We start from the raw sequence: 25,978 nt of genomic DNA, 5'->3' as shown, positions 1-25,978 counted from the left end.
CACACTTCAAACTGTAATTCTGAAAACCGGATCTGGATAAAATTCTGCATTAATTTATGTGACCGAAATACCTTTAATTTATGTTTTAGAAAATCGGCTTGTAATTCCAGAATCAGTAGTCGCATTAATCTTTGTATGGAAAAAAGACCTTTCATTTGAATCTAAGTTTGTGAAAATTGGTCTTGCGATCTCTGAGGAAATCGAGTGTGTTTTTTCTTCTCTTGCACATATTATCGCGTTACTATTACGTTACTCATAACCTTTTTTTGAGCAAAGTAAAAATGAAAGATATTGGCGTTCAAATCCGCTTGGTTGTCTGCCCTTTCATTACCAGAGGCTGACGCTAATTCTTGTACTCGGAGCCAAAAAACGAATCCGTTTTGCTTCCCTTGGCTGTAGTAAAGCTTATTTCAAAAAGAACTTTTTGCGTTGTCAGTTAGCGCCTAATCTGGTCTATAATACCAATGCACCTAATCTGGTCTATAATACCAATTGTAATCAAATGGCGCTCCTTTTGATGTGGAAAGTTATCAGGGTGTTCCTTATTTAGATTGAAATCTGAATCTAAAATTCTTAATTGAACTTTAAAATCGTAAAACGATTTCATTGTACAATAAAGTTGTAGGAAATTCTTTTTTGAGCAACTTTGCTGAAAAAGCACCTTTCTAGCTTCTATTTGATCGAGTGACATAAATTTTCCCAAGTAAAAGTAGGGTGGTTCCTAAAAAAAACACTTTTTACCTTTTTTTTATATATATAAAAAATAGGTATAGAATTCGCTCAAACTTTCGAAAAATTTTCCGAGGCCCGGAGGGCCGAATGTCATATACCAATCGATTCAGCTCGACGAACTGAGCAAATGTCTGTGTGTGTGTGTATGTGTGTGTGTTTGTATGTGTGTTGTCAACTAAGAGGTCAAGATCTCAGAGATGGCTGGACCGATTTTGATCAAACTAGTCGCAAATGAAAGGTCTCCCCGTCACCCAGAACGCTATTGAATGGTTTTGAGATCGGATGTTTACTTTTTGAGTTATACGAAGTTTTATGTCAAAATTTTCAGTTTTTTGACAGTATCTGTCACAATTGACCTTGAAAACAGAATATGTTTTCAGACTTAGATTCCGCACGGTAATAGCTATCCAACAAGCCATAGATTGTTAAAATCCGTCCATTTTTAACGGAGATATCGAATTTTTTGTGTAAGCGACTTTTCCCCCATATTCCAGCAGTAGAAGTTCTGAGCGCTGTATGGCAAAGAAAGGCTTGGGAGCAACGTAAAACACGATTTTTTATACTGTTACATACAATAGTTTCTAAGTACCAAAAAGACTGTGAAGAGCATTATTTTTCATGACATTTTGCCTCGGACCAATTTTAGCACGGTTCGTTTTTGGCAGCATAATCGTTCGAATATGACATATTGGAAAGATGGCAGTACTTCCGAATTCTGAACAATTTCATAATTATATTGATTTAAACTGCTTACAGCAATAAATGCTGGAAGAACAAAACACCCATATACCATTTGAATCAGTTCGTCGAGATCAGCAAATGCGTATGTGACAAATAATTGCACTCAATTTTTTACCTTATTTTCGAAGATGACTCAACCGTTTTCTACAAACTCAGATTCATATGAAAATTCGTATGCTCCTAAACAAGGTTCCTGAATTATGTTTGGATCCGACTTCTGGTTCCGGAACTACAGGATGATATGTGAAACGAAATTAAAATTGTGTAACTTATTTTCCTCGTAGATGGCTGAACCGATCTAAGATTCAAATGATATCCAAGAATCATCTAAGATTTGCTGATTTGAATAGTCGACAACCAAATAAACTTGTTTCAGTTTTAGTGGTATTCAGTTTTCGATTCGGAAGGCACCCAACAATTCAACTCGTACTACGATTTCTCAAAGATGTCTATACTGATTTTTAAACATATTGAAACAAATGTAAACTAATCAGGTGAATTTGTCTGACTTCGGCTACACCGATTTTCGAATTCCGAATTTCAGAAAAAAATTCAAATTAAAATAATCTTATAGTCCCACACAAAATTAATTAATTTTATTCAATGCTGACTTCCGATTCTGGAATTACAGGAGGATGAATTTTTAAAATTCAAACCGATATAGAAGATGATAATCCCGAAAAGCTTGAAAGTTGGACTCAAAACTATTGCAATTTATTCGTCGAATCGGTTTGGTTTATACTGATTCCTGAATACCGGCTCTGGAAGTACCTTAAATTACCGTAAATTCTAAAGTGGAACTCACTTCGACATATCATGAAAAGTTTAATCGATTGTAACCTTTTTAGATAGAGTAATGAGTGATCAAAATGTCAAATTGCAGCTTAAAACGACGGTCATTAAAATAATGTCATGAAAACCGAAGAATATTCATGAAAAAAACACATGCGGATTGATAAAAAAAAGGTATCATCTCACTGATAGGTGGATTAAGCACGTTTTTTGTTCTAAGTTTTTTGTGAAACGTTATATGGAAAAGTTGTCTTCAAAAGAGTTACTTTTCTTTACGTTTCGTCTTAGACTCGTCAGTGCAGAGCAGTTCAAATTGAACTGCTTATTGCAAACTTAAACAGTTCAACTTGAACCGCTAAGCAGACGTAAAGTTAATGCTATTTGCAAAACACTTATATACTTGGTACCGAAGTACCACGTCTTTCCTGACGTGCCGAACGAAAACGTTGTTTTCGGCTTATTCTGGCCGATGCAGGTATGGTCATTTAGGGGTTATCCTATGTTTGTGCACAAACATAGGTAACCCCTAAATGTTCAAAAGAGTTGTTACACTAATTATTGCGCACAATTTGGCTGAACTAAGATTTTTCATATGAGCTACCAGTAAATTATTATGATTGTTTTTTTTATCAAAAACTAGTCAACCTATACCTATACCTATACCTATACCAATATTCATTAGATGCCAGATCGATAAAAATGTATCCTGCGCGGTTCCTGAAAGGTCATAATATAAGTAAAAATTTTAAGGATTTTATTAAATTAATACTTGACTGGTTGACTGGAGAATTTTATCTAATAATAAATTAGATAAAATTCTCCAGCAAAAAATCTACTTTCGGCTGTAGTTTTTTGAAGGTATTTTAAGACTAATTTAAATAAGTTAAAAAAAATAATATCCTTCCAATTTTCTCTTAACTTTTTGCTTACATGATGACCATTCGGGAACCGCATAGGATACATTTTTATCGATACGTTTTTGATGAAATAACAATCATAATATTTTACTGGTAGCTCATATGAAAAGTTTTCATATATTTCTTAGTTCAGCCAAATTGTGCGCAATTGTGGTCCGTTTCGGACCACAATGCAATGTGGTCCGTTTCGGACCACAATGCAATGTGGTATAAACAGGTGGTGCCGACTACATGGTTAACTAGCGTTGGTAATCAAAACTAGTTAGAAGAGTGTCATAATTACTTGGTTTACTGAAGTAGTGAAGTTGATTTCATTAATTCGAAAGAACTATGTTTGCCTCACCTGTCTCTACCTCATTGCTATAATACAGCTGATGCAGAATCTCCAGTTCTCAATTATTCAAATGGTTTCTTAATCAGAACCGGAACAGGATTATTTTATTTTGGCTTAGATTTGGCCAGCTTACCGGACTCGACGGATTTTTGCGGAAATCACAATTTTACGTTTCTTGTGTCTGATACGGATTTTAATACACTAAAAATCCTTCAACAAATGTTGGCCTTACGAAACGCTTCCAGCCTTTAACGTAAAAATCATCATGTTTTGGCCGTTTGAGTCACTCATTCAAATAATCGTCCATTCACAGGTAGGTAGGGTATTTTTTCATATTTAATAAAAGAAATGAATTTTTCGCGGATGATACTTGTTTTGTTGGTACATGTTGAAATTCGCAATGTAATAGAACACATATAGACTGTAATCCATTCGTGGCATCATCCTTTACAATACGCTGGAAACGGTCTTCTACACCTAATAACTAAAGAGGCTTTTAATAAAAATTATCATTTATTGTACTTGTTATAAAGTATTTCTAACAAAGAATTAGAAGACTGATTTAGTATTCAATATATGATTGTAAATGCAACTGTAGATAATATATTGTTTTGCGTAATGGATTCGAGACTCGAGATCAATGTATGTCAAAGAATTAGAAGACTGATTTAGTATTCAATATATGATTGTAAATGCAACTGTAGATAATCTATTGTTTTGCGTAATGGATTCGAGACTCGAGATCAATGTATGTCACGAACGCATCATGAAACGGTTTCTACCGGTCCATATCAGATCACTTCCGTTCTTCCGAATTAATCCTGCAGGTTCAGCTTCTGTCCCCAATTCCAGCGATCTTTGATTATGTCGGAAGCTTTTTCAGCAATCATATAAACCGCAGCTTGCGTGTGCCCCGTTATGGTGGAGGGCATTATGCTTGCGTCGACTACTCTTAATCGTTTGACACCGTACACACGCAGTTTGGGCGATACAACGGCTTCCGGGTCACTTGGCGGACCCATTCGACAGGTACTGATTTGGTGGTGCAGTGTAGTGGCCAACGATCGTATCAAACATTCCCAGTAGTCATCGGTACCGAAACGATGCATTGCACATGTGGGTAACGGGGTGTCAATTATGCGAGCCCCAATTGCTTTCATGACCGGTGTATCAATAATTCGAAGAGTTTCCTTTATACCTTCGATCATCGTCTTGATATCCTCCCGGTCATCGAGAAGATTAGAATAGATCAATGGCCAGTGTAACGGATTACCATCTTTCAAACGTATGTATCCCTTCGATTTTGGATGGAAAAGCATCACCGCGATTGTGAATTGATCCTTTCCTTCGTGGGGTTTATACACCGTATCATATATTTCCTGTTTCCATGCGTTGCCGCGTAGCGCCCCCGTTCCGTGATCGGAAGCAGGAGAACCACCAATGAATAACAGTTCCACGTCGGGAACATCACGCACATCGTTGGAAACATTCGACTTAATAAACGCCAACGCTTCCAGAGCACCTGGAACAGTGAGCACTCCTTTGCCAAATTTGAAATAATCCGTTGCCTCTGGAATACCCAATCGGTCGGTATCAAACGATTGCTTGGTTGTATTTGTCAGAAACGTCAGCGAAAGAAGAGCAAGATGATCGTGCATTGTTTTACCGACGGGCAAGTCGACCAAAACTCGTATTCCATGTTCTTCCAAATGTTGCTTTGGTCCGATACCCGAAAGCATCAGAAGTTGCGGAGACTGAAATGAACCTGCAGACAAAATTACTTCCTTACGAACTCGGGCAGTGTACTTTCGCTTTTGCCATAAATATTCAACCCCGCTCGCTGTTTTTGTGTCTGGATTAATTATCACACGCGTCGCTCTCGCATTTGTTAATATGGTGAGATTCGGTCTCGTTGAAACCGAATTCAAATATGCCGATGCTGAAGTAACTCTTCGACCACGGCGGATCGTTGCTTGAAGATAATCGACGCCGATTTGCGAATCACCGTTATAATCTACTATGTTTCGACCCAGTTGTTTATTTGCTTCCACGAATGCGTGCACGAGTGAAGAACGATACGGGACATATTCTACATTGACTGGCCCCTTCTTTCCTCGCTTCGGTGTTTGGTTGGTGTCCTTAAATGTGACGTGTTCCGATTTTTTAAAGTATGGCAGCACCTCCCGGTAGGACCAACCCTCGTTGCCTGCCGCCTCCCAGCCGTCAAAATCAGCAGAATTTCCCCGATTGTAAATCATGTAATTGATTATGGTGCTTCCGCCGAGTCCTTTGCCTTTGGGCATTGCACAGCGGAAATGTTCGATTCCTACAAAGGAAGCAAAATTAAAACCGCTTAGGGACAGATTTCCAATCAAATTTACTAACCTTCGCAGTAACCGTTCTGTTTTTCCGCTCGAAAGTTCCAGTTAAGAGCGGTAGATTGTAAATAGGCGGCAAACAGTGGTACATCCGACAACAAATTATCTCGACCTCCTGCTTCGATCAGAAGAATATTCCACTGGGGAATCTCTGATAAACGGCTGGCTAATACGGCACCTGCATTTCCGCCACCAACGATCACAAAATCGTATGTTTTCAACAAACGGCCTAAAATGGCATTTAGTCAGTCATATTCCATTTTTATTCAAGACATTAAAAAAATGTAACACACTATCATAATTCTCAAAACCATTATCCCAGCAGAAACCATTTTTGCCATTCAGCACGACTGTCAAAACCAACCAAAACACTACCACTTTTCGTGTCTGCCAACAACGTCTGGCTTCTCTTGTGTTCAACATCGCTTCCGATCGTCGACTATCGGACGTTCTATTCTTTTTTGTAAATTTATTAGTTGGAATTCAGCCGTGTTCTGTTTTTTTTTGCAAAACAGGAACGATTCGATTTTTCGTTGTCGGCTTTTTATGTTCGTTAAATCCAGTTTGACGGCGGCTAATTCAACGGTTTTCTTGCTCTACGTAGGTTAGATGTTGTGATTCGTGCTGTAAATCCGATCCAAGAGAGCTGCTTTCGTCCATCATCTGGTTTCGAGAGAAGGCGCGATATCGAAAGCTCGAATGCGTGGGGTGCGTGTGGAGTTCTAGTGTCGCTACTCCGGAGCATATAAGTGTTTATTTATTCTGTGGTGTTGTTTTATCATCGAACTTATTCACACAGTGTTGAGAAATGGTGTTGAGTTCTTTCTCCGGTACTCCGATCATTATTTACTTTTGCTACTTGAATGCTATTTTACCCTAGAATAATTTAGGAACACTTCTTTTTGCAGATTGAAATAACTTAATGAACTTTTGATTTTTTTTAATTTTTGCCTTTACAATTGTTTGTTATCGAAACAAAACACGTGCTCATTCTTTAATGCTACAACAAACTAATGATCTTACGACACTTTCGACAGAAGGGTTAAACATATATGTTCTGACCCTCTCGCTTCTCACTTGGCATTGTGCGTCCAATGCAGACAATAATCCAGAAACCGGTATCTAGTTAACTAAGATCTAATCCATGCTTCTTTTGTTTATCTTCAAGTCTCAAATGATATCGCGACATTTGTTGTCGAATCGTTACCATCATTCTTGATCTGAATAAATGTATGCATCAGTTATCCGACATAAATTGGTGTATACTCTAGTGAGCGTGAACTGGTGAGCTAGTTTTGATATTGAAACAGGTAGTAGTATTTTGATAGTTTATATCTTATTCACATTAAATCTAACACGAATTGAATTTTCAAATCGATCAGGATTATGCAAAATGGTTGAAATTCTGATAAAAACTACTGAAAGTATGATCGTACTTCGTTATAGATTTGTTTTGTCAATCAGTAAAAATGTTGCTTCTGCAAAATTTTGGGAGATTTTATCCTAAATAAAACGAATCCGTTGGTTTTTGTAGTGTACGTTTTTTGTTTTTTTTTTAGTGCTCGACCAAATGCACAAATGAAATTTTATGCCCATTAGCACTAATTAGTATTTAAATTAATTGTGAACGTAGGCAGTGCAGTTCAAATTATGATCAGAAAAAGTTTATTTCATTTTTTTCCATAAATACGTTTATTTCATAGGCAATATACATAAGTTTTTCTTCGCCGTTGCATCCACAATACATTGTACTTTAAACCTAATACATTTCGAAAATCATATTAGTATGTTGGTATACATTAATTAATCTAAACACTGTTTTTATCAAGCGAGTTGCTATTTCAAATTACACTAAGGTCTCTTTTTACACGGGGGTTACGTACCGTGTTAAAAATTCCGTGTAAAATAAAACCGTGCTAATTGCGGAAACCGTGCAAAAAGGAACCGCGTGGAAAATTTGACGTAATAATTCCAAAAACCGTAGATATGAGTATTTGTTTGTTTTGTTTTTGATAAAATGTAACTGTTTTTTCACAATAAAAACGGAAATATAAAAACCAGCCTGAGGTTACGCGAAGGTCTAGTCATACTTGATAAAACACATTGACAAATTAAAATTAGAACACTCAGGAAACACGTTGAACGATATGCAAATTAATCTGAATGGCTCATGCCTTCTGTTTAAAGAAACCGTGTTCATTCCGGAATCCGTGTAAAAAAAGCCGTGTATAAAAAAACCGTGCGAAAAAATACCGTGTAAAAAGAGACCTTAGTGTACATTAAATAAAATACATTTATTTTGTACATGATCTTATAACTATTTCAGGTTTGTTTGTATCAGTTCTTCACTTTTATTCAATGTAAGATAGCTGGCTATTGGTTGAACTCATGGAAGAGAAAACAGTCTAACATAAAATAGAATTTAAATTGGAACTTCAATGGACTTAATAAAATGATAAAGAAGTTTCATGTAAGGAAGGTCACGACAAGCAAAAATGTCGCGAACTGGGACATTGGATAGTCTACCTTGGGTACGCAAGGAAATTATTAGTTGAGATCTGACATCACGATACTCCACGCATGTCCAAACGACATGATCAATATCTCGATAACCTTCGCCACAAGCACAATGATTAGTCTCGGAAAGTCCAATTCGAAGGAGATGTGCATCTAACGTGTAGTGATTGGACATGAGTCTGGACATCACACGAATGAAGTCCCTACTCACATCCAGTCCCCTGAACCATGCTTTTGTCGATATTTTAGGAATAATTGAGTGCATCCACCGACCCAGATCATTTTTACCCCGAGAGTCGTTGAAAGCTATCGGTCTCTCATAAATTTCATTCTCAATAGCACCACGTTTGGCTAAACTATTGGTTCTTTCATTGCCTGGAATGGAGCAATGAGCCGGGACCCAAACTATTGTGAAAAAAGTTTATTTCATTATCACTTGTGAAAAATCAGCCAAGAGTTTTTCAGAAAAAAATCAGTGACTGAAAAAATCACTTCCGAAAATTTCACCAATAGAAATATCTCTAAAAATTTATTCAAAAAATCTCTACTGAACAAATTTGAAACTGAATTTCTACTGAGAAATAATGACTGTGATATTTGGGTGGGCAATACGAACAATATTTTTTTTCCAAACTTCAAATAGTTATAGCGACGAATGGCTGTTTTCATTTCAGCTGGTTGATGACGCTACACTGTTTAGATTAAACCCAATAAAACGCTCTTTAGTATAAATTTGATTTATATAGGTGACAGGAGTGCAACATTTTGCATGTCGCACATAACACATAACATGCGCAGTGTTTGAATGGCGCATTTGAATTGGCGATAATCTGCATTTCTGCTACTTCTGCGATTCAGCATGTTTCACCCCACGCGAACTGAACATTTTCAGAAAGCTTCAATTTGTGTTCATATGCGAATTTATTCATCATGTATTTTTTCTTAAATGTCATCGAGCAGAATGTTCACCATTTTTCACAACTGATTGTTTTTTGTCATGTAAGATTAGTTTCAGCCAGAATCGGGTTTGCAAAAATCTGTAGTGAACTTTTCTGCAGTGAGTTGTTAATGTTGATGATTTTTTTTGTCTAAAAATATCGATTATCGAAATTCAGATGTTTTTTCAGCACTGCGTAGGACTACGATTTCGTTTTCTATGGATACGGAAGATACAACCGTTCAAACAGTGGTTGGGCTTTGAAAATTTACAGTTCCACAAGTTTGAAACATTGTTTGATATCTCTTTTTTAGTTTTTATACGCATCGATTCGAGTAGATAATTTTATAGATTTTATATAATTAGTTGTCGAAACTTCAAGTAATAACAAACAGTGCTTCCAAGTCCATCATCGCTTCGCAAGAGAAATGATTTTCTTCGGAACTCCACTTCTGCGTTCGAAAAAAATTCCATCAACCAAGCTAAGTAGTGGAGAAATTTTGTGAATCGATTCTTTTAAGAAGAATTTTTTTTAGTCCCAGTGGACTAAGTAAAATTTTTTTCTTATTGAAATAAATAATTTAGCAAAAAATAATCAACCAAGAAACAGTTCGTAATGTGTATATTAATTTTCTCATTATTTTTAGTTCGTTTTGACACTGTGTCCATTTTTAAACAGGGTCTCTTTATACAACTTGAATTAGTATGTTTTAGTTTCGCTGAAGCAAGATTTTGTGATCAACCCGAATAAATCTGAAATCAATTTTTAATGAAAAAAATATGTTTCAATGAGATTGTTTGAAATGCAAGCGAAAAGTTTTTTCTTGTAGTTTTTATTTCTCTTGTCAGTCGATCGTTACCGTGATTGAACGATCCGCTTCACAATGATATCTTTTATAAGAGATTAACCATGTGTTGATATAATTTTATTCAAAATTGTCTCAATGGCAGTCATGTCATCTGTGGAAGAGTCTAATGAGTCCTTATTTTTCCGTAGAGTAGGTGTAGCAATAATATTTCCTCTTTCGTTTCTTTTTTATACTTTTCTGTAAACTAGTTTTCTTAAACTATGAAATACACACCTATATATATATATATATATATATATATATATATATATATATATATATATATATATATATATATATATATATATATATATATATATATATATATATATATATATATATATATATATATATATATATATATATATATATTATATATGTAGCATTAGATAACGTTAGATCGACAGTTAATCCAAAAGATTTTTAATTTATGATTAGGATATAGCTGTTAAAAGATTTCAATGAAAATCTACCTATACTTTTCGGGAAAAATATCTGTCTGTATTCGCCATAAAATTGGTATTTTAGGATTTGATTCAAAGGTGTATAAACAATACAAGATTGAAAGTAATATTATCGACTTGAAAAGATTATATAAACACTTTAGATTGGAATGATAAATAAGGATTACATTTTCTAAATACAGGCACAAATTTGCCAAAAATGTAAATTTTTATCACTCATTTTTCAATTGAGCTTTTAGTAGTTTTAGTTCGCGTTCAACAACACTCTTCAAACTTAAAACCAATTTAAAACTTACGAAAAAAGATAAGGATCATTTTTAAATTGCTCAACAATCCTACAATGAAAATAATAACATGATTTTGCGAAATGTGTGGAACACTCGTCTTGCGCGAGAAAAAAAAATGGAACTCGAGTGATACAATTTTTATTATATTACTATTAAAATTATTAAATGGGAGAATTTAACTCTAATCACTGAGTACGAAACTTACTTCCCTTTCTTCAGATAATTGCTAGAGGACCTTTGGAAAATATCATTTTTTGTATCAATATACCTACCCTCAACATGGGAATAAATTATATGGTACTAAAACTTCAACATCTCTAGCTAAATAAACAAATACAACATGACAAGTGTTTCATTTCCGAGGACACACCCCTACTCTGTTTAACCCATGATTAATAGAAGCATAAAATTCAACTCGATTCGAACCAGTTTTACGAGTAAAAGTTACTTCAATGCTGAACTGGCATCGGATTGTTCATTTTGTTATATATTGGTATTTATGAATTGTACTTTGCATATGGTCACTTGGAATAGCAATACTGTGAGGCATGTTGTATTGTACTGAAATATTTGACCCTAGTAAGTATTTAGGCATGTTTTTGGTATCGAATGTCTTATAATTCAAATATAAATTACTGCTTAGACGAGATTCAAACTCGTACCATTTTCTATCCGGGGCAATCATTCTGCCAATTAAATGGAGCATCGTTCCCACAAAATAACAGTCCACTCATCGTCTGATTCACACAGCTTTTTACCAGACATTGAATTGCAGACTTTTTGGATTTGACTATTTCTAATCCTGTGTCTGCGATAACTTTTTCGCAAATTTTCATTTCTACTATTTAATTTGTTAGCATTATTATAATATGTTTGATACTGATGAAACGGACGATGCCAAATTTCTCGAATTCTTCGTGACAACTGCTTTGAGTAGTTCGTTGGTTTTCCCGCGGGTTATGACTTCATAATCACCCGCTCATGTTTAATTAGAACGGCACCAGGAGTGTCCATCATCGTGACGTTATTTTCCCATTTCTATCTTCCAAGTTTGGCAACTACAGTGTCATAATTCTTCTAGAGCAATTATTTCTCATGGTTGCTCTTGAACATTCTCTTAATCGATTTCCGACTTTTTGACCATCTTGTCAGGGTTTAGATTTTGGTGGTTAAACAACTCTGAGCAAACAGTGTGAGCCGCACCTCTAAACACGGACTTTTACCGGGAGTTTGATGTTATGCTGGGTGTAACGTATATTGCTGGTAGAGCAGGTACGATTTTGAACTGACACCGATGTAGAGTGGAATTTCTCTTGAATAAATAAACCAATATTTCGTAATTTTGTTTTGTAGTTGCTCTCATTGAACCTCGTTCGTTGTAGTCAACGACATTTTTGTTCTTCGCAAACCGCTATGTCTATCACGTACAAAATAAATGTTCATTTTTAATGTAATTTATAATAGCAAATCGCTTGATAACAGTTTTTATGTCCACTTGGTAGTAAAAATCTTAATAGTTTTTTATTTCACGATAAATTCAAATGATAAGGATTAGTCCTTTTTCGTGCTTTCAGAAGACTGTGGCTTAAAAGCTCTTCACGTACATAAAACTCATTTCAGAATAATGATCATACTTCGTTCTCTCGAAGCATTGTTACGGTCATGCCACGTGAGAAAAACCTAGATATCTCCGGCAAAAAAATATATCGTGCACTATTTCTTCTGGCACAGATAATAGTTACGCTTTTGATGATTTGTGCTCGGTAGCTATCGATACCAACACACCATAAAAAGTACGAACTGCTGAACTACTTAAAACTTGATAACTTGGTTTCTGTGAACCAGAGTAAGTAATAACCAACAAACTCGTGTAATTTTAGATGTGATCATGATCGATTAGCTCGCGATGCTCCATTTAGGAACAGTAACAAGAAACAAATCAATTTATTTAGATGCACGAAAACGATGTGTTAGACAAATTGTACACTAGCCCTCATACCGACAACATAGATCGAGAACTGCGGCTAACGATGCGCTAATCGGACCATGAACAACTGCAAAGGCACTGATGTACTGTCATGCCAGTGCCTAAGGTACTTCCGTGTTTAATTTACTTCCCTACAACCGTGGTTCTACCGTTGTCGAGTGATTCAGGTCGCTGTGGCTAAGTTTTGTATTTTTCGTGATGTATTCACGCGATTTTGTTAGTTTGGTTGCATGTATCTTAATTATCATAACAGTTGATTCAAAGGTTAAGTTTGTCAGAGCCATCGTAGAATCAACCAAATGCCTGTTGTGTAATATACCGTGCTCCAGCACTGTTTTTCATATTTAGGAATTCAGTGAGTCGAAACTGATTCTAGTCAGTTGCATTGAACAAACAATTTTAAGAAAAATTCACGCTGTGGAAACTTCCCTAATTTTAGAAAAGATCGATTTATGATACTATAGCTGATATCCTTTAAGATTTTGAATAGTTACACAGTTTTATCTGAAATATTATGTTACATTCATGGCACTATGTAATTTTGTTTACATCATCACGTCTACCAGCGTAAAAGTTCTTCAAATCGATCAAAGATGCGATGCGTCATGTTGAAGTATTGTAGACGTTCTTGATTAGGTTCAAGTCTAGGGAAATTATGCAAGGTTAACGCCTCGGTTGTCTGGTCACCGTACTATCAAAACGATATGCAACGCATTGAAGAAATTCAACGAAAATTTGTTCGATTTGCTCTGCGTCGGCTTCCTTGAAGAAACCTTGGTACCTTCCAAGTTATCATGCCACTGATTGACCTCGATCTGTCCGTCGCGATGTCAGCAAAGCTACTTTTGAGGCTGATCTCCTCCAATCAAGAAGAGACTGCTTCGAGCCCTTACAGCATTTACAAATTGATATCCATCGCCGTAATCTTAGAAATTATTCTTTTCTTAGGACCCCCTATGCTAGAACTAATTATGGGTATAACGAGCCTTTTGCCAGCATGTGCCGAACATTCAACCACTGTTCCAATTCATTCGACTTTAATCTATCACGAAACGTTGTCAAGAAATTGTTCCTAAGGTTACTATATAATTAGTTTTAGTTAGTTTAGAAATGCTATGTTTAAGTGAAATGTATCATTTGGATGATTGTAATCTGTTGATGCAAAAGATGAGGAGGTTTTTTGCCTGTTGGAAGGCAAGTTTGAAAGAAACTAACTCCTCCGGGCTTTTCCCTGCTCCAAATAAACATCAGATATTTACTGTGAAACGTTACAAAACCAAATTAACAAAATACCAAATCGTGAACAATTTTCTAATACAATGCATCTCTTTTCGTTTCATTCCAGGTAATTCTGATCTGTTTGAGAACTGCATCGAAGGGAAGACATCAGCAGATATTGGAGCAAGTATAATCAATGATGATTTCCAGTTGTTTTGAGACATAATCACTTGAATAAACCATTAAGGGCGGATCAGTTTTTTGTGAATATAATTTGATAATTCTATGGGTGTCCGTGTTGGTGGATTAATCCATAGGGAACAATTCTTAGTCTCAGTAGGATTGTAGCACCATACATGCAATGGTTTTGTACGCTATGAATCGGCTGTGAAGTCTATTGAAGCAGAAGGTCAAATTCAACAAAAGGAATGTTATACTAAGGCTTTGCTTATGTGCGCATAGGACAAATTCATAAGTACGAGTCTGTCACATCGTTTTAGGTTTAGGGACAACAAAGTGATATCCACCGAGTCGTACGTGTACTCCAACTCTAACAGCGATGCAACTAATTCACTGCAAACATTAGCTTACATGTGCAAGCGAGTAACCTTGACATGTGTAGCACTTAGAATTGAAGCCTTGCCAGCGTCACCCCCTCATATCAATAATTTATTCAGCTAATTACCCATTGTCTGAGAATTACTTATTTTTCAAACTTGGCAAAACCTAAATCTCCAATCAATCGAGAGTTAATGATGCATGAACGTTCTTCCTGATCTTGCTATTTTCTGATGGAAATTAAATGGAATGTTAAAGTGATAAAAATTTTTACAACCATTTAAACATCATATAAACTTCAAATTCATGATTATGATATGATAAGTTGTTTCTGAATCGGTTCTGGATCCGAACAACTGTGTAGTTTTTGACATCTTTGCAGTACAATTTTTTACATCTTTTTCTCTACACACCGATTTACCATATGGGATAGTTATGGATAATTCTCGTATAGTCAAACCCATATTCTTCAAACACTGCATAAATTGTTTTTCATCTCGATTTTTCACTTCTCTAGAACACCATGTGTCCACTTTCCTATGAACTGCTTCGACGTCCGCATGTAATTGCCTAAGCTGCTTGCGTTAATCTGGTCCTTTTTTCAAGCGAATACAAAAATCTATCTATGGATAGTTATGGATAATTCTCGTATAGTCAAACCTATGTTCTTCAAACACTGCGGAAATTGATTTTCGTCTCTATTTGTCACTTTGCTAGAACACCATATTTCCACTTTGCTATGAACTGCTTCGACGTCCGCATGTAATTCGCCTGAGCTGCTTGCGTTAATCTGGCCCTCATTTCGAACAAAGATCGACTGAATTCGATTTATTCCATACTGTGTAGCAGTTTATTCTCTAACTGTATAACATTGAATCAATGAAGCTGTATTTGAAATGCAGGAACACGCATGATACTATTTTCTTTTTAAATGTGAAAAATATGTATAAACTTTTTCATAAACCATTCGATTCAGCTCGACGAACTGAGCAAATGTCCGTGTGTATGTCTGTATGTGTGTTGTCAACAAAGAGGTCGAGATCTCCCCGATTTAGATCTTTTCTGTTGGACATAATAATCTTTATTTAATGTTTTAGAGATATTGTGTATACCTTTTCAGTAATATTAAGTTTTAAGTAAAAATACCTGTAACAATCGACTTTGAAAATAAAAGATGTCTCCAATAGATCCCTCATGATAATACCTATCCAACAAGCGATAGATTGTTAAAATTCGATTGTAATTTTTGTGTAAGTAACTTTTTCGCCCTGTTCTGGGTGTAGGTATTTTGAGCGCTGCTTGATAAAGCGATGTTTGGAGGTAAAGTTGAACACGATTTTTAAAACTGTTGCATGCAATAGCTTTTAGGCACTTGAACGACTGTGTGCTTTTTATGACATTTTGTCACGTTTCGATTCAAGCACGGTTCATTTTTGGTAACTTATTCGCTCGAATATGACGTTGCATCGAATTCGATGATTGCAGTATTTTCTAATTCAACCTATTTTTATTACTAGATCGAACCAAACTGCTTACAACTATTAACATATTTCTACATCGATTTAAACTACTTACACCTCTATTATCATACTACATTCTTGCCATGGAATGATTCTGTGCTTAAAAAATAAGCTGCGAATAGAGCTGGAATAGAATAACCATGCGGCACAAAAAGAATACAATTTCAAGACTTTGATTTGGGTTCACTTGTGCCGGTGCTGAATGGCTGTTCACAGAACTGACATGTTAATCCTCGTTGGTTGCTATCAATCAACAAGGTTATTTGTCATCTTGACAAAAGACTACGTACGATGGAATAGCATTATATACCTCTATACTAATGCTATGCACAGTAGCGTTATATGCATAATGTAATCCTTAGACTCGAATCTCATAGCACTATGGTAATGATTAATTTGGAAATACTTGTTCATTAGAATTTTTTCCATTAGAATACTTTTTTCACGTCTGAATACTTATCTACCTTCAGCACTAGACTTTCATTTTCAGTACGACTAACCAATGTTGCACATATTTTTTGTGTAACTAATTCATTCACCCTTCATCGCAGCGAATATCCAGTCTATATTCATGCTTGTCTCGAATAACGTTGAACTATTCACTGCAAGAAAGAGAGAAGAGTGAAAATGAATAAGCAATAATCGTAGAGAACCCGAATCTATTAATACATTCTTCACTGCTGGTATACATCGTGCACGTTCGTTTTGTACATTCGTTTGTCATTCGTTGTCATTCGTTGAATTCCATTCTTCGCGAAGCATTCTTCATCTAATAAATTCATCATATCTCGTGAGGTAGCAGCAATGGGGGAGTGCTGGGATATGGTTCATCACACCCATACATATTACTATGGTACTAATGCATGTCTTAATTTGCTTGTTTCAAAGACAGCACGAACCATCATCGCGAATTAGGTTTGGCGATAATCGCTGCATGAATATTCGTTCCATATTCGCATTAAGTCATTCGGGGTTATGTTCAATGCGAATAACAACTGGAAGGAACAGATCTTCGTGCGAGCAACGAAGCAGTGTCAGCTTCGTTCGCACCCGAATATACGTTCGCACCCTCAAGTACTAATATCAGAGCGATTATCGAACAAAGGTGAAGGAAAGCGAACGATGATAATTGGCGTTCGTTGCATTTTTGATATTCGAGCAACATTGGGATTAACACGACTACACTAGGACTCGATGTGAATTGAGTTTGATCGCGGGTGCACTAAATCGCCGCCGGCATTATATATGTTCATTTTGAAATCATCTCATTGTTTACAATACTATTGTTCGAAGACTGCAACTGTTCTTTGTCGTTTCGACTGAAAGATTATACCGATCGAAAAGAAACTGATTGTTGCCGCTACCCTTAATCAATTGAATTATCATCTTGATCGAAATATATGTTTATTTGTCTAATTCATCCAACTCGTAAAAATTTAACATATCAAACTAAATACACCATATCAGACATAAATATTTGCGTTTTTCAATTTCAAGCCGATGTTGTGAGAAATCGTGGTAAATTTTATAGTATTTTTTTAATCGTATCGTTTTTAATAATTACTAGTTAATGAATAAATGCTAATTAATTCGGAATTTTCAAAAGTCCAAGTGTCTATTTTTTCATTTATTTAAGAAATCTAAACATTTTTTCTAAATTTCAGATTTATTTTCGATTTTTTTTTCATTAAAATTTGTTTTTTGAGATGACACTAGATCTCGTCGTTTCATGGAATTTCAAGACATTTGGCATTAAACAAATTTTCTGTTTAGGAAATTTTATTAGATCCCCCTCTCCCTATGGTGTTTTTTTTCAAAATCGAAAGTTTTCAAAATTTAACCGTCGGGCTCACCACTTACCCGTATCCGATTTAGCTCAAATTTTGCATAGGGACTTTTTTGAGGTGCTTTAATTTTTGACGAAATTGAAGATGACTCCAAAATATTCTCACTTTAATGTACAAGCTTCTATATTAAAAACATCTTATGACCAATAGTCGAACCAATAGAAATATGTGTCAAATGAAGTCTTATCACATATTCTTTGGCCTTTCTCATAAAGAAATGATATGCGAGCTGACCTCGGCTATACCGGATTCCACATTTTGTTTTCGCAGAGATGCCGAAACATGCCAGAGATGCCAATTTCACCGGTCTTACAGCCTCATAGACTGCTATTGAAGTTCATCCGGATTCAACATCCCGTTTCAAAAATACGTTCCATGTGAAGTGTGTTCAAAATAACGAAGCGAAAACATGAAAATTACTACTAAATTTGGCTCAAAGCTATTCCAGTTTTTATATTATGCTAGTTTACACACGAACAAACATTTTTGGTTTCATTTAAAATTATATGAAATGTAACAGTAATATTTTTGGAAATACGAGTAATATGCCAAAGGCATCTTCACACCGCCAGGTTGATAAAAACTAGTTTTTCCATTGGTTCCAGCTTTTGATAGATAATTCACAAATTTCTTGTTGAACTTTTAGTCACGAATTTATAGCGCATAATGCATGGAATTTCTACTGCTTTCTTATATTTGTTAACCTAGACCTATTAAGCATCCAGGTCATGTTCGTGATGCATACCATTTGTTACTAGTCTAACTGGGCTTGTGGAGTACGTCCTATCCGTCGGAGAAGCTGACACATTTGAGCGTTCCTGCCTATAAAGTGGCAAGAAAACATCTCCGTACTTCAATGCACTCCACGCGAAATCCATATATACGCATCTATGGCATAGTTAAACGATGGTATAATAGTTTTTTCAGCAGTACCAGAACGATGCAATGCGCGGTGACAAAGAAACACGATGAACTTGGTTCGGAGAGATAATTTAACATAAACGTTCTCACGTACTCAACATCACGGGAACGATGAGATGATACGACTAAGTTCTATAGTAACAGTTTTGCGAAGTCGAACGTTCATCCAAATACGCGCTCTAACAGAGCATTGCGAAAAAACAACAACGCCATAACAATAACTGATAGCTGTCGGGCTTTTCTAATCAACGTTTTTTTAGAGATATGAGAAGTTTTCATGATAAACTGTAAAAATTTATCGCTTTTGAAATTTTGTGTAACAAATTTGATTCTAGAGGTGACATATTGCTTAATTAATTAACTTCAAACATTTATGTTCAAACTTTAGCTTTGTCGAATTCCCTACGAGCTAGATGCCGGTTTGGATTTCTCAAATAATCTATTGAAAGAAAATTATTTTTGATTATTTTGATTATTAACATAAACTCAAGATAGAATCCATACTATTTAACCCAATCACATTTGCCGGCATGTTCGAGCCAACATTCCTTGACAATATCCGCGGCTTTTTCACCAATCATGTAAGCTATCGCTGTCGGATGTCCACTGAATGTTGTCGGTATCACTCCGACATCGGCAACACGCAGGTTTGTTATACCGTGCACCAGAAGATTGGGCGATACAACGGCTTCCGCGTCCCACACAGGACCCATTTTGCAAGTTGCAGTCTGATGATACATCGATGTAGCCTGCGTTCGAAGTGCACATCGCCAGTATTCATCGCTGCCATGCCTCAAATGAACACAATTTGGCAAAGGAGCAGCGTACAGTTTGGCGCCATATTGTTTCATCGATGGAGTGTCCACTATTCGAAGTACATGTTTTATGCCACGCAGTAAGGTTTCGACGTCTTCTTCTTCTTTTAGAAAATTCATGTAAAATTTTGGCCATTGAAACGGATTGCTGTTTTTTAGTTCCATATGTCCTCTGGATTTTGGATGCAGTAAAACAACAGCAACGATAAATGTGTCTTTATCTCCTGCTTCCAGTGGCCGGTAAGTATCGTATACTTCATCGTTCATACGAAGTGCTCTTCGAATCCCACTGCCCTCATCTGATGCTGGTGATCCATTAATGAAGATGACTTCAATATCTGGAACGGATTCATTACTTGAATTGACTGTATTCAGAAATCCTATAACCTCAACCCCTCCGGGAATAGTCATTGCACCTTTTCCATTGAGATATTTCGCAAGCGTTGTGATGGTTACTACGCGATTTACGTGTAATGACAAATTGCTTGTGTTGGTCACAAATGTCAACCCAGTAAAATATAGATGATCGTATATAGTTTTTCCAACAGGCAAATTTTTTATCACTGGTATTCCTATATGGCTAAGGTGATCCTGAGGGCCAATCCCAGAAAGTAAAAGAAGTTGAGATGATTGAAGACTACCTGCTGTGAGTAATACTTCTTTCTTTGCTAGAACTGCATACCGTTTCCGGTCCCGAACGAACTCCACACCATAAGCCACTTTTGTGTTGGGATCTACTAATATCTTTGTCACTCTGGAATTTATGAGTATATGTAAATTGTTTCGATATGCGATGGGATCCAGGTACGCTGTACTTGCTGAAAGTCTTTGACCATCTCTTAAGTTTGTATGCAGATATGATACTCCGAGCTGATGTTCGCCATCATAATCAACCAGCGGCATTCCAAGCTCTTGCAAGCTATCTGCGAACGTGCGAGCCAATTCCGTTCTGTGGGGAACATATCGTACATCTAGTGGTCCGCTCGTGCCGTGGTAACCATTTGTAATATTAAGGAAAGATGTTTCCGACTTTTTAAAATACTTCAGTACTTCTTGGTAGGACCAGCCTGGGTTGCCGCTACTTGCCCATTTGTCAAAATCCTTGTGATTTCCTCGAACGTACATCATGTAGTTTATAAGCGTTGAGCCTCCGAGGCCCTTTCCGCGGGGTAGTGCACATCGTTGGTCCTCCATTCCTGTAAAGTAGATGTAATAATTTAAAAAAATTCTATAAAATCTATCTGTTTAAGAATACTAAATTTCAAATCATTCCCATCGCTTCAATCCTGCCCTGAGTCTGTAAGTTTTTATGAAAAAAAAACTTGTTGTATCCTGTCCGCTGCCGTACCTTTTTCGATACAGTTATAAATCATGTTCAGGCACGAAATTCAACGAAAGTGATGTGAATAGACAATATTCAGATTGTGGTGTATTTTGTTCATTTGTTTGAATTAAAAGCGTCGGGACGTATGTTTTGCCTTTTTCATTTAAAAAAGTTGTGCAATCATTGTGAACCGAGACCCAGAGGGTCTTATACAAAACATCTGAATTTCATCTGGATCCGAATTGCGGTTCCGGAAATAACAGAAAAAAGTGTTGAACATTTCAAACCAAATTTTCTTATAATGTGCACCGGCACGTACCACCGCATGTACGGCAGATGAAAGCACAACACCGTCTCTACGAACGAAGCACGCTGTAAGTGGTGTTCGATTTCATACATGCGGTAAAGAAAACGAATACCAACACCGAAGCTCGATTTTGAAAACACAAGCGAGTTCATCGACACCGAGCACACATGAGCACAAGTTTTCAATCGTTATGAAAAAAAAACAAAATCATGCGCAGACACGAATGTCTGTTTCCAATGTGTGCTTTTTGTTGAATACGGTACTGAGCTAGAGATAAATCGCAGTTACTTCACGAGATGTGCACCCGAAAGAAAGAAAGAATTTCAATGGATTCAAGTTTATTTCAAAAGATATTTGCAACGAAATTGCATGCTTCGCAATGTATATGAAATTTCTACAGTCAGTAGTACAGTATTATCGTACTCGTGATGTAATGCTATCATTGAAAACTTCAAATAATAAATACATATATGCTGTAGCAAAAATGGATTAAAAATTCAAACACAAAGTACGTTCTATGTAACTGATTAAAAAATAATACTCATATGCTTGAATTACATATACAAACGTAACAGAAGTGCAGAATTTCACTTGGTTCTTTTATTCCTGATTAATGATGAATATGATATTCACAATGAAATAATCTTTTCATTGCATTTGTTGTTAATAGATACTGAAAATGAAACAAATTCCTTGAAACTAGCTAGTAAATTCTTCTAGCATGCAGCCCTTATTAGCGTATAACCAAACAAACTAACCGTGACTGAACTGGTTGAACTTTGATGCAAATAATTGTCTTATTATCCTATTGAATGAGATTGAATTTTTCCGGATCCGGATAGTTGACGACACAAAAAAGAACGAAATTTTCGAAGCAGATTGTAAAGCTATTCGAACTTGTAGGGCTGGCTATTTAGTGAACCTGAAAACAGACTGCACCTGTAGCAGTCTCCCGACATGAAACTTGCATCGATTTCTCGTGAAATGTTACTGAGAAAGGATTAAAACAGGTGTTTTGCAATCGCGATCAGTTATCATTGATTTCATGAGTTGCGGATTTTATCCTACAATCCATGAGATTGAAGTTTGATCCAAACGTCATAAGCATCTAGATGTGGAGAAAATGCAAAATACTCCATTTATAAAAAAAGAATATTTTAATGTTCATACAAGTTATACGGCAACATGAAATCAAGACATTTCAAGTAGCAACTGTTTAAAAATTTTTACTTATGTTAAATATGTTCAGAAAGATTTTTAAACACATTAAAATCGGTTATGCAACTTATCACTGTTGTTTCTCAATACTACCGAAAAAAAAACACTGTAGAACCACGTTGAATACATCTAAAGCAATTGTGCAAAAAATCTCCAACCTTGCCATGTTGCACTAGCAGTTGTAGAAGTTCTGCAAAAAATTTCACGTCATTGAAAAGTAAAATAACCATAACAATTATGCAACTTTTCAAATAGTTTCCAAATGGCTCCACAATATTTACCGAAATAAATAAAATTCTCTTGTGGAAAAAAATGAGCGAATGATGCTCTCCGTAAGATAAAAAATGATAAACCGGATTGAGAATCTTGTTGTAAAAAAATATTTTTCTTCTGAGTCTGGATAGTCTTGGCCGACTCAACAATTATTAGATCATTGTGTGCAATTCTTTTCATTTATAAAAAAATGTTATAAAATTAAAAGCTTGCAATTTCAAAAAATTGTGCAAGATTTATCTGTTTCATATGAGCGCAAAACTTGCACAGACATGAAAACATTATCATGAAAGTTGTAGATATACAACATTACATACGCAATTGAAACAAAACGCAATTAGAAAACTTGTATATGGTTTGCGTCTTGAAATAATGAGCAGAACTGGTTTCATTTTTGATACATATTAGATCGATTCGAAATTCTTTCCTGCCATTTTCGAGATGATGTATTAGTTGACATCGTGAGTGTTTTGTTGTTATTAAGCTCATATAGAAATATCAGTTATCATTGGTCTTGAAAGTAGAGTAGTGTCTTTTTGTCCAGTTTTTCACATGGCTTGGCATAATGAATTGCTTTCTGACAAAGTTGACATATGGCCAGCTGATTGTTGTAAGCGTCCAACGATTTACATGGGTGCATGGTGTTGTGAGTGAGAACCACAAAGAAGTGGAAGTTTTCCATAACCAAAAGCAAAGTTTTGATGTTACATTCCTTTTGTGGAATTTGTTTATTCTATTTCTCACAGCCGATTCTTAGGGTAAAAAAATCTGTGCCATGATCCTAATGAAAGTAATAATCCTTCCAAGTGACGGCCCGAACATACGATAATTGGCTTGTAAACTAGCGTTCTATGCACAGAACCATCAACTCAACTTACATTAGCTCTTGAGTAATAAACGTACGCCATTCAGGATACCGGGGATAAAATTTCTGTACTGAACATAGTTATTCGAATAGTTTAAACGAGAGATGTGTAAGACTATGCATACGGACTTCTATAGAACAATCATTCAATAAGTACACAATAATGCTTATGTTATTGAATTCAATTGCCTTGCTCTTCCTATAGATTTGGACGTTTATAATACTGTTAGTTTTATTCAATTGAAGCTCACGACTGTCTACTTTTGGTCGTCCCAGTCGTAAGTGGTTTATTTTGTCAACTGTCTCGGAAGAAGTATTGGAACGAACTGGGCACAACAGTTGGAAAATATTTGAGTGCTATTCCAATGTTAATTACCGTCGTTTAATATACTATCATAACAAACCAAATTAAGCATATTTTTCAGAGTTATTGGTTTGTGACACCTAATTTTCTTACTTATGGATTAAATTCATTAATTCCCTGTCAGTTGACGAAGCATTGAAAAGTTCCAAATATTTTCTAAATTTCCGCGTAGTAATGTAAGAATGCGGTTTTGCTCATTCAACCATCAGACGATCAGTTGCTTGGTTAACGTTGCTTGTCTTCTACCACTACTTTTATCATTGCTATGGCAGTGCAATGCATTGTACACCTTTTTAGCAGAAAAACTGAACTTTTTTGTATTCACGATGAGCTTTAATACTAAAAATTAACCTTTTTATTATATGATAACATATTATGATCACAAATGAGTAGTGCTTTAAACAACCCCTATTGCGGATAAGTGCAAGATGCGATTATTTTCCTTGTTGATTGCATCATTAGAAAATCACTTAAAAGAATAATACATGAATTGAACGAAGTATCTTCATATCTTTGCTGACTTAAAAACAGTTTCGTGATTGCGCTACTTTTTTAGAACAGCTAAACTCAGCTCAGCAGACAGTAATCAAACGATCCAAAATATTCGGGCATTTCATTCATTATTCATTAATAGACGTACACATAAACAGAAAGTTGATGCAAAGCAAACCGAATACAAGTACAAAACACGTCATTGAAAAAATATATGAACGCTGCTATTATTTGGAACAGTAATATAAGCGATGACTGAATCGATTTAATCAAAATTTTAACGTGTACAGTTTGTTCATGAACAAAGAATTTCGTCGAACAAAATTTTTCGCTTGATAAGCCATATTTTTATTCGAATAGGTATTATTCGAATACAGAACTCTGTTGATTTTTGTTCAATTATCAGTTCTCGAGTGAATATTCATACGCCCTCTTTAAAAATAAATCTGGAGTCGAATTGGTTTTTCTATCCAGAAAAAAAAAACAAATGGTTTGCTATACACGAAGCGTGTGCAAAGAAAGAAACGATTTGATATAATATGATAATAGTCGCATAGGAACGAAATAACCTACCCCAACAGGAATAGTTCTGCCGCTCAGCTAAGAATCCCCAATTGTAACCAGTTGATTGTGTGTAGGCTGCAAATATTGGTATTTTAGTGAAAAAATTTTCTCGTTCGCCCGCTTCCAGTAACAATATCTTCCATTCGGGATTCTCGGATAATCGATTGGCCAGGACGCACCCTGAAGGACTTGCACCCACTATCACAAAATCATACTGATTGAGAATATTTTTAGCACCATAGCGTTTTTCTGTTTCACTCAAATAGTCACTTTCAATAGAATCGACACTGGGTTGTTTCTGGAATTCATTCAACGTTTCTTTCGAATTAAGCGCAGCAGTAACACCGACTAACTTAACGATTGTAATCAGGAATGCAAGAAATAGAACCATGCTTGTACGCATTCTTCAAACTACTCGCGATTAACATTAATCGTCCGATGATCACGGTTTCTGGGAAGTAACTAAATTTGAAGCCAATTAAAGTCAATTCGAAACCCAGCCCCTGCCTCAAAAATTGATATAAACCATAGTGGCTAGTTCGTATATCACAACATTGGAACCACTGTCGCAAAATCAGTCAAACAGATATATGTAGTTCGTGTTTTCCGAAGGCTGTACTCCCGTGTTAAGGTCACACATGGCTGGAAATTTCATGCTTATGGTTTTCAACCAGAAAATTTGGTGGTCGTGATGGAACCTTCCACTTGACCGAGAGCTTTAATAATTCATTTTAGTATAATACGAGTCTCTCAACCAC

General features: G+C 35.8%; 2 protein-coding genes across 7 annotated transcripts in view; one reads left to right on the top strand and one right to left on the bottom strand.

Moving 5' to 3' along the window:
• Positions 1-25,978, top strand: part of LOC131427964 (flotillin-2) — a 475,383-nt gene that overhangs the window by 53,372 nt on the left and 396,033 nt on the right. The window lies entirely within an intron of this gene.
• LOC131427971 (glucose dehydrogenase [FAD, quinone]-like) lies at positions 4,126-6,462 on the bottom strand. Its single transcript, XM_058591588.1, has 3 exons — positions 6,188-6,462; positions 5,902-6,123; positions 4,126-5,842 (listed from the first exon to the last, which is right to left on the bottom strand). The coding sequence occupies exons 1-3, from the start codon at positions 6,315-6,317 to the stop codon at positions 4,332-4,334; spliced, it is 1,863 nt and encodes a 620-aa protein (XP_058447571.1). The 5' UTR covers positions 6,318-6,462; the 3' UTR covers positions 4,126-4,331.

This window comes from Malaya genurostris, chromosome 2, assembly GCF_030247185.1.
Source record: "Malaya genurostris strain Urasoe2022 chromosome 2, Malgen_1.1, whole genome shotgun sequence".
Taxonomy (NCBI): Eukaryota; Metazoa; Arthropoda; class Insecta; order Diptera; family Culicidae; genus Malaya; species Malaya genurostris.
The sequence above is the reverse complement of the archived record's forward strand: the minus strand, read 5'-3'. Positions and strand labels throughout refer to the sequence as shown.

Bases quoted from the DNA above. Each gene is read 5' to 3' on its own strand.
- LOC131427971 (XM_058591588.1), bottom strand. From the start codon at position 6,317: ATGTTGAACACAAGAGAAGCCAGACGTTGTTGGCAGACACGAAAAGTG. The intron at 6,124-6,187 runs GTGTGTTACATT...ATGCCATTTTAG, and splicing joins TGGTTTTGAGAATTATGATA to GCCGTTTGTTGAAAACATAC. The intron at 5,843-5,901 runs GTTAGTAAATTT...CTTCCTTTGTAG, and splicing joins ACAGAACGGTTACTGCGAAG to GAATCGAACATTTCCGCTGT.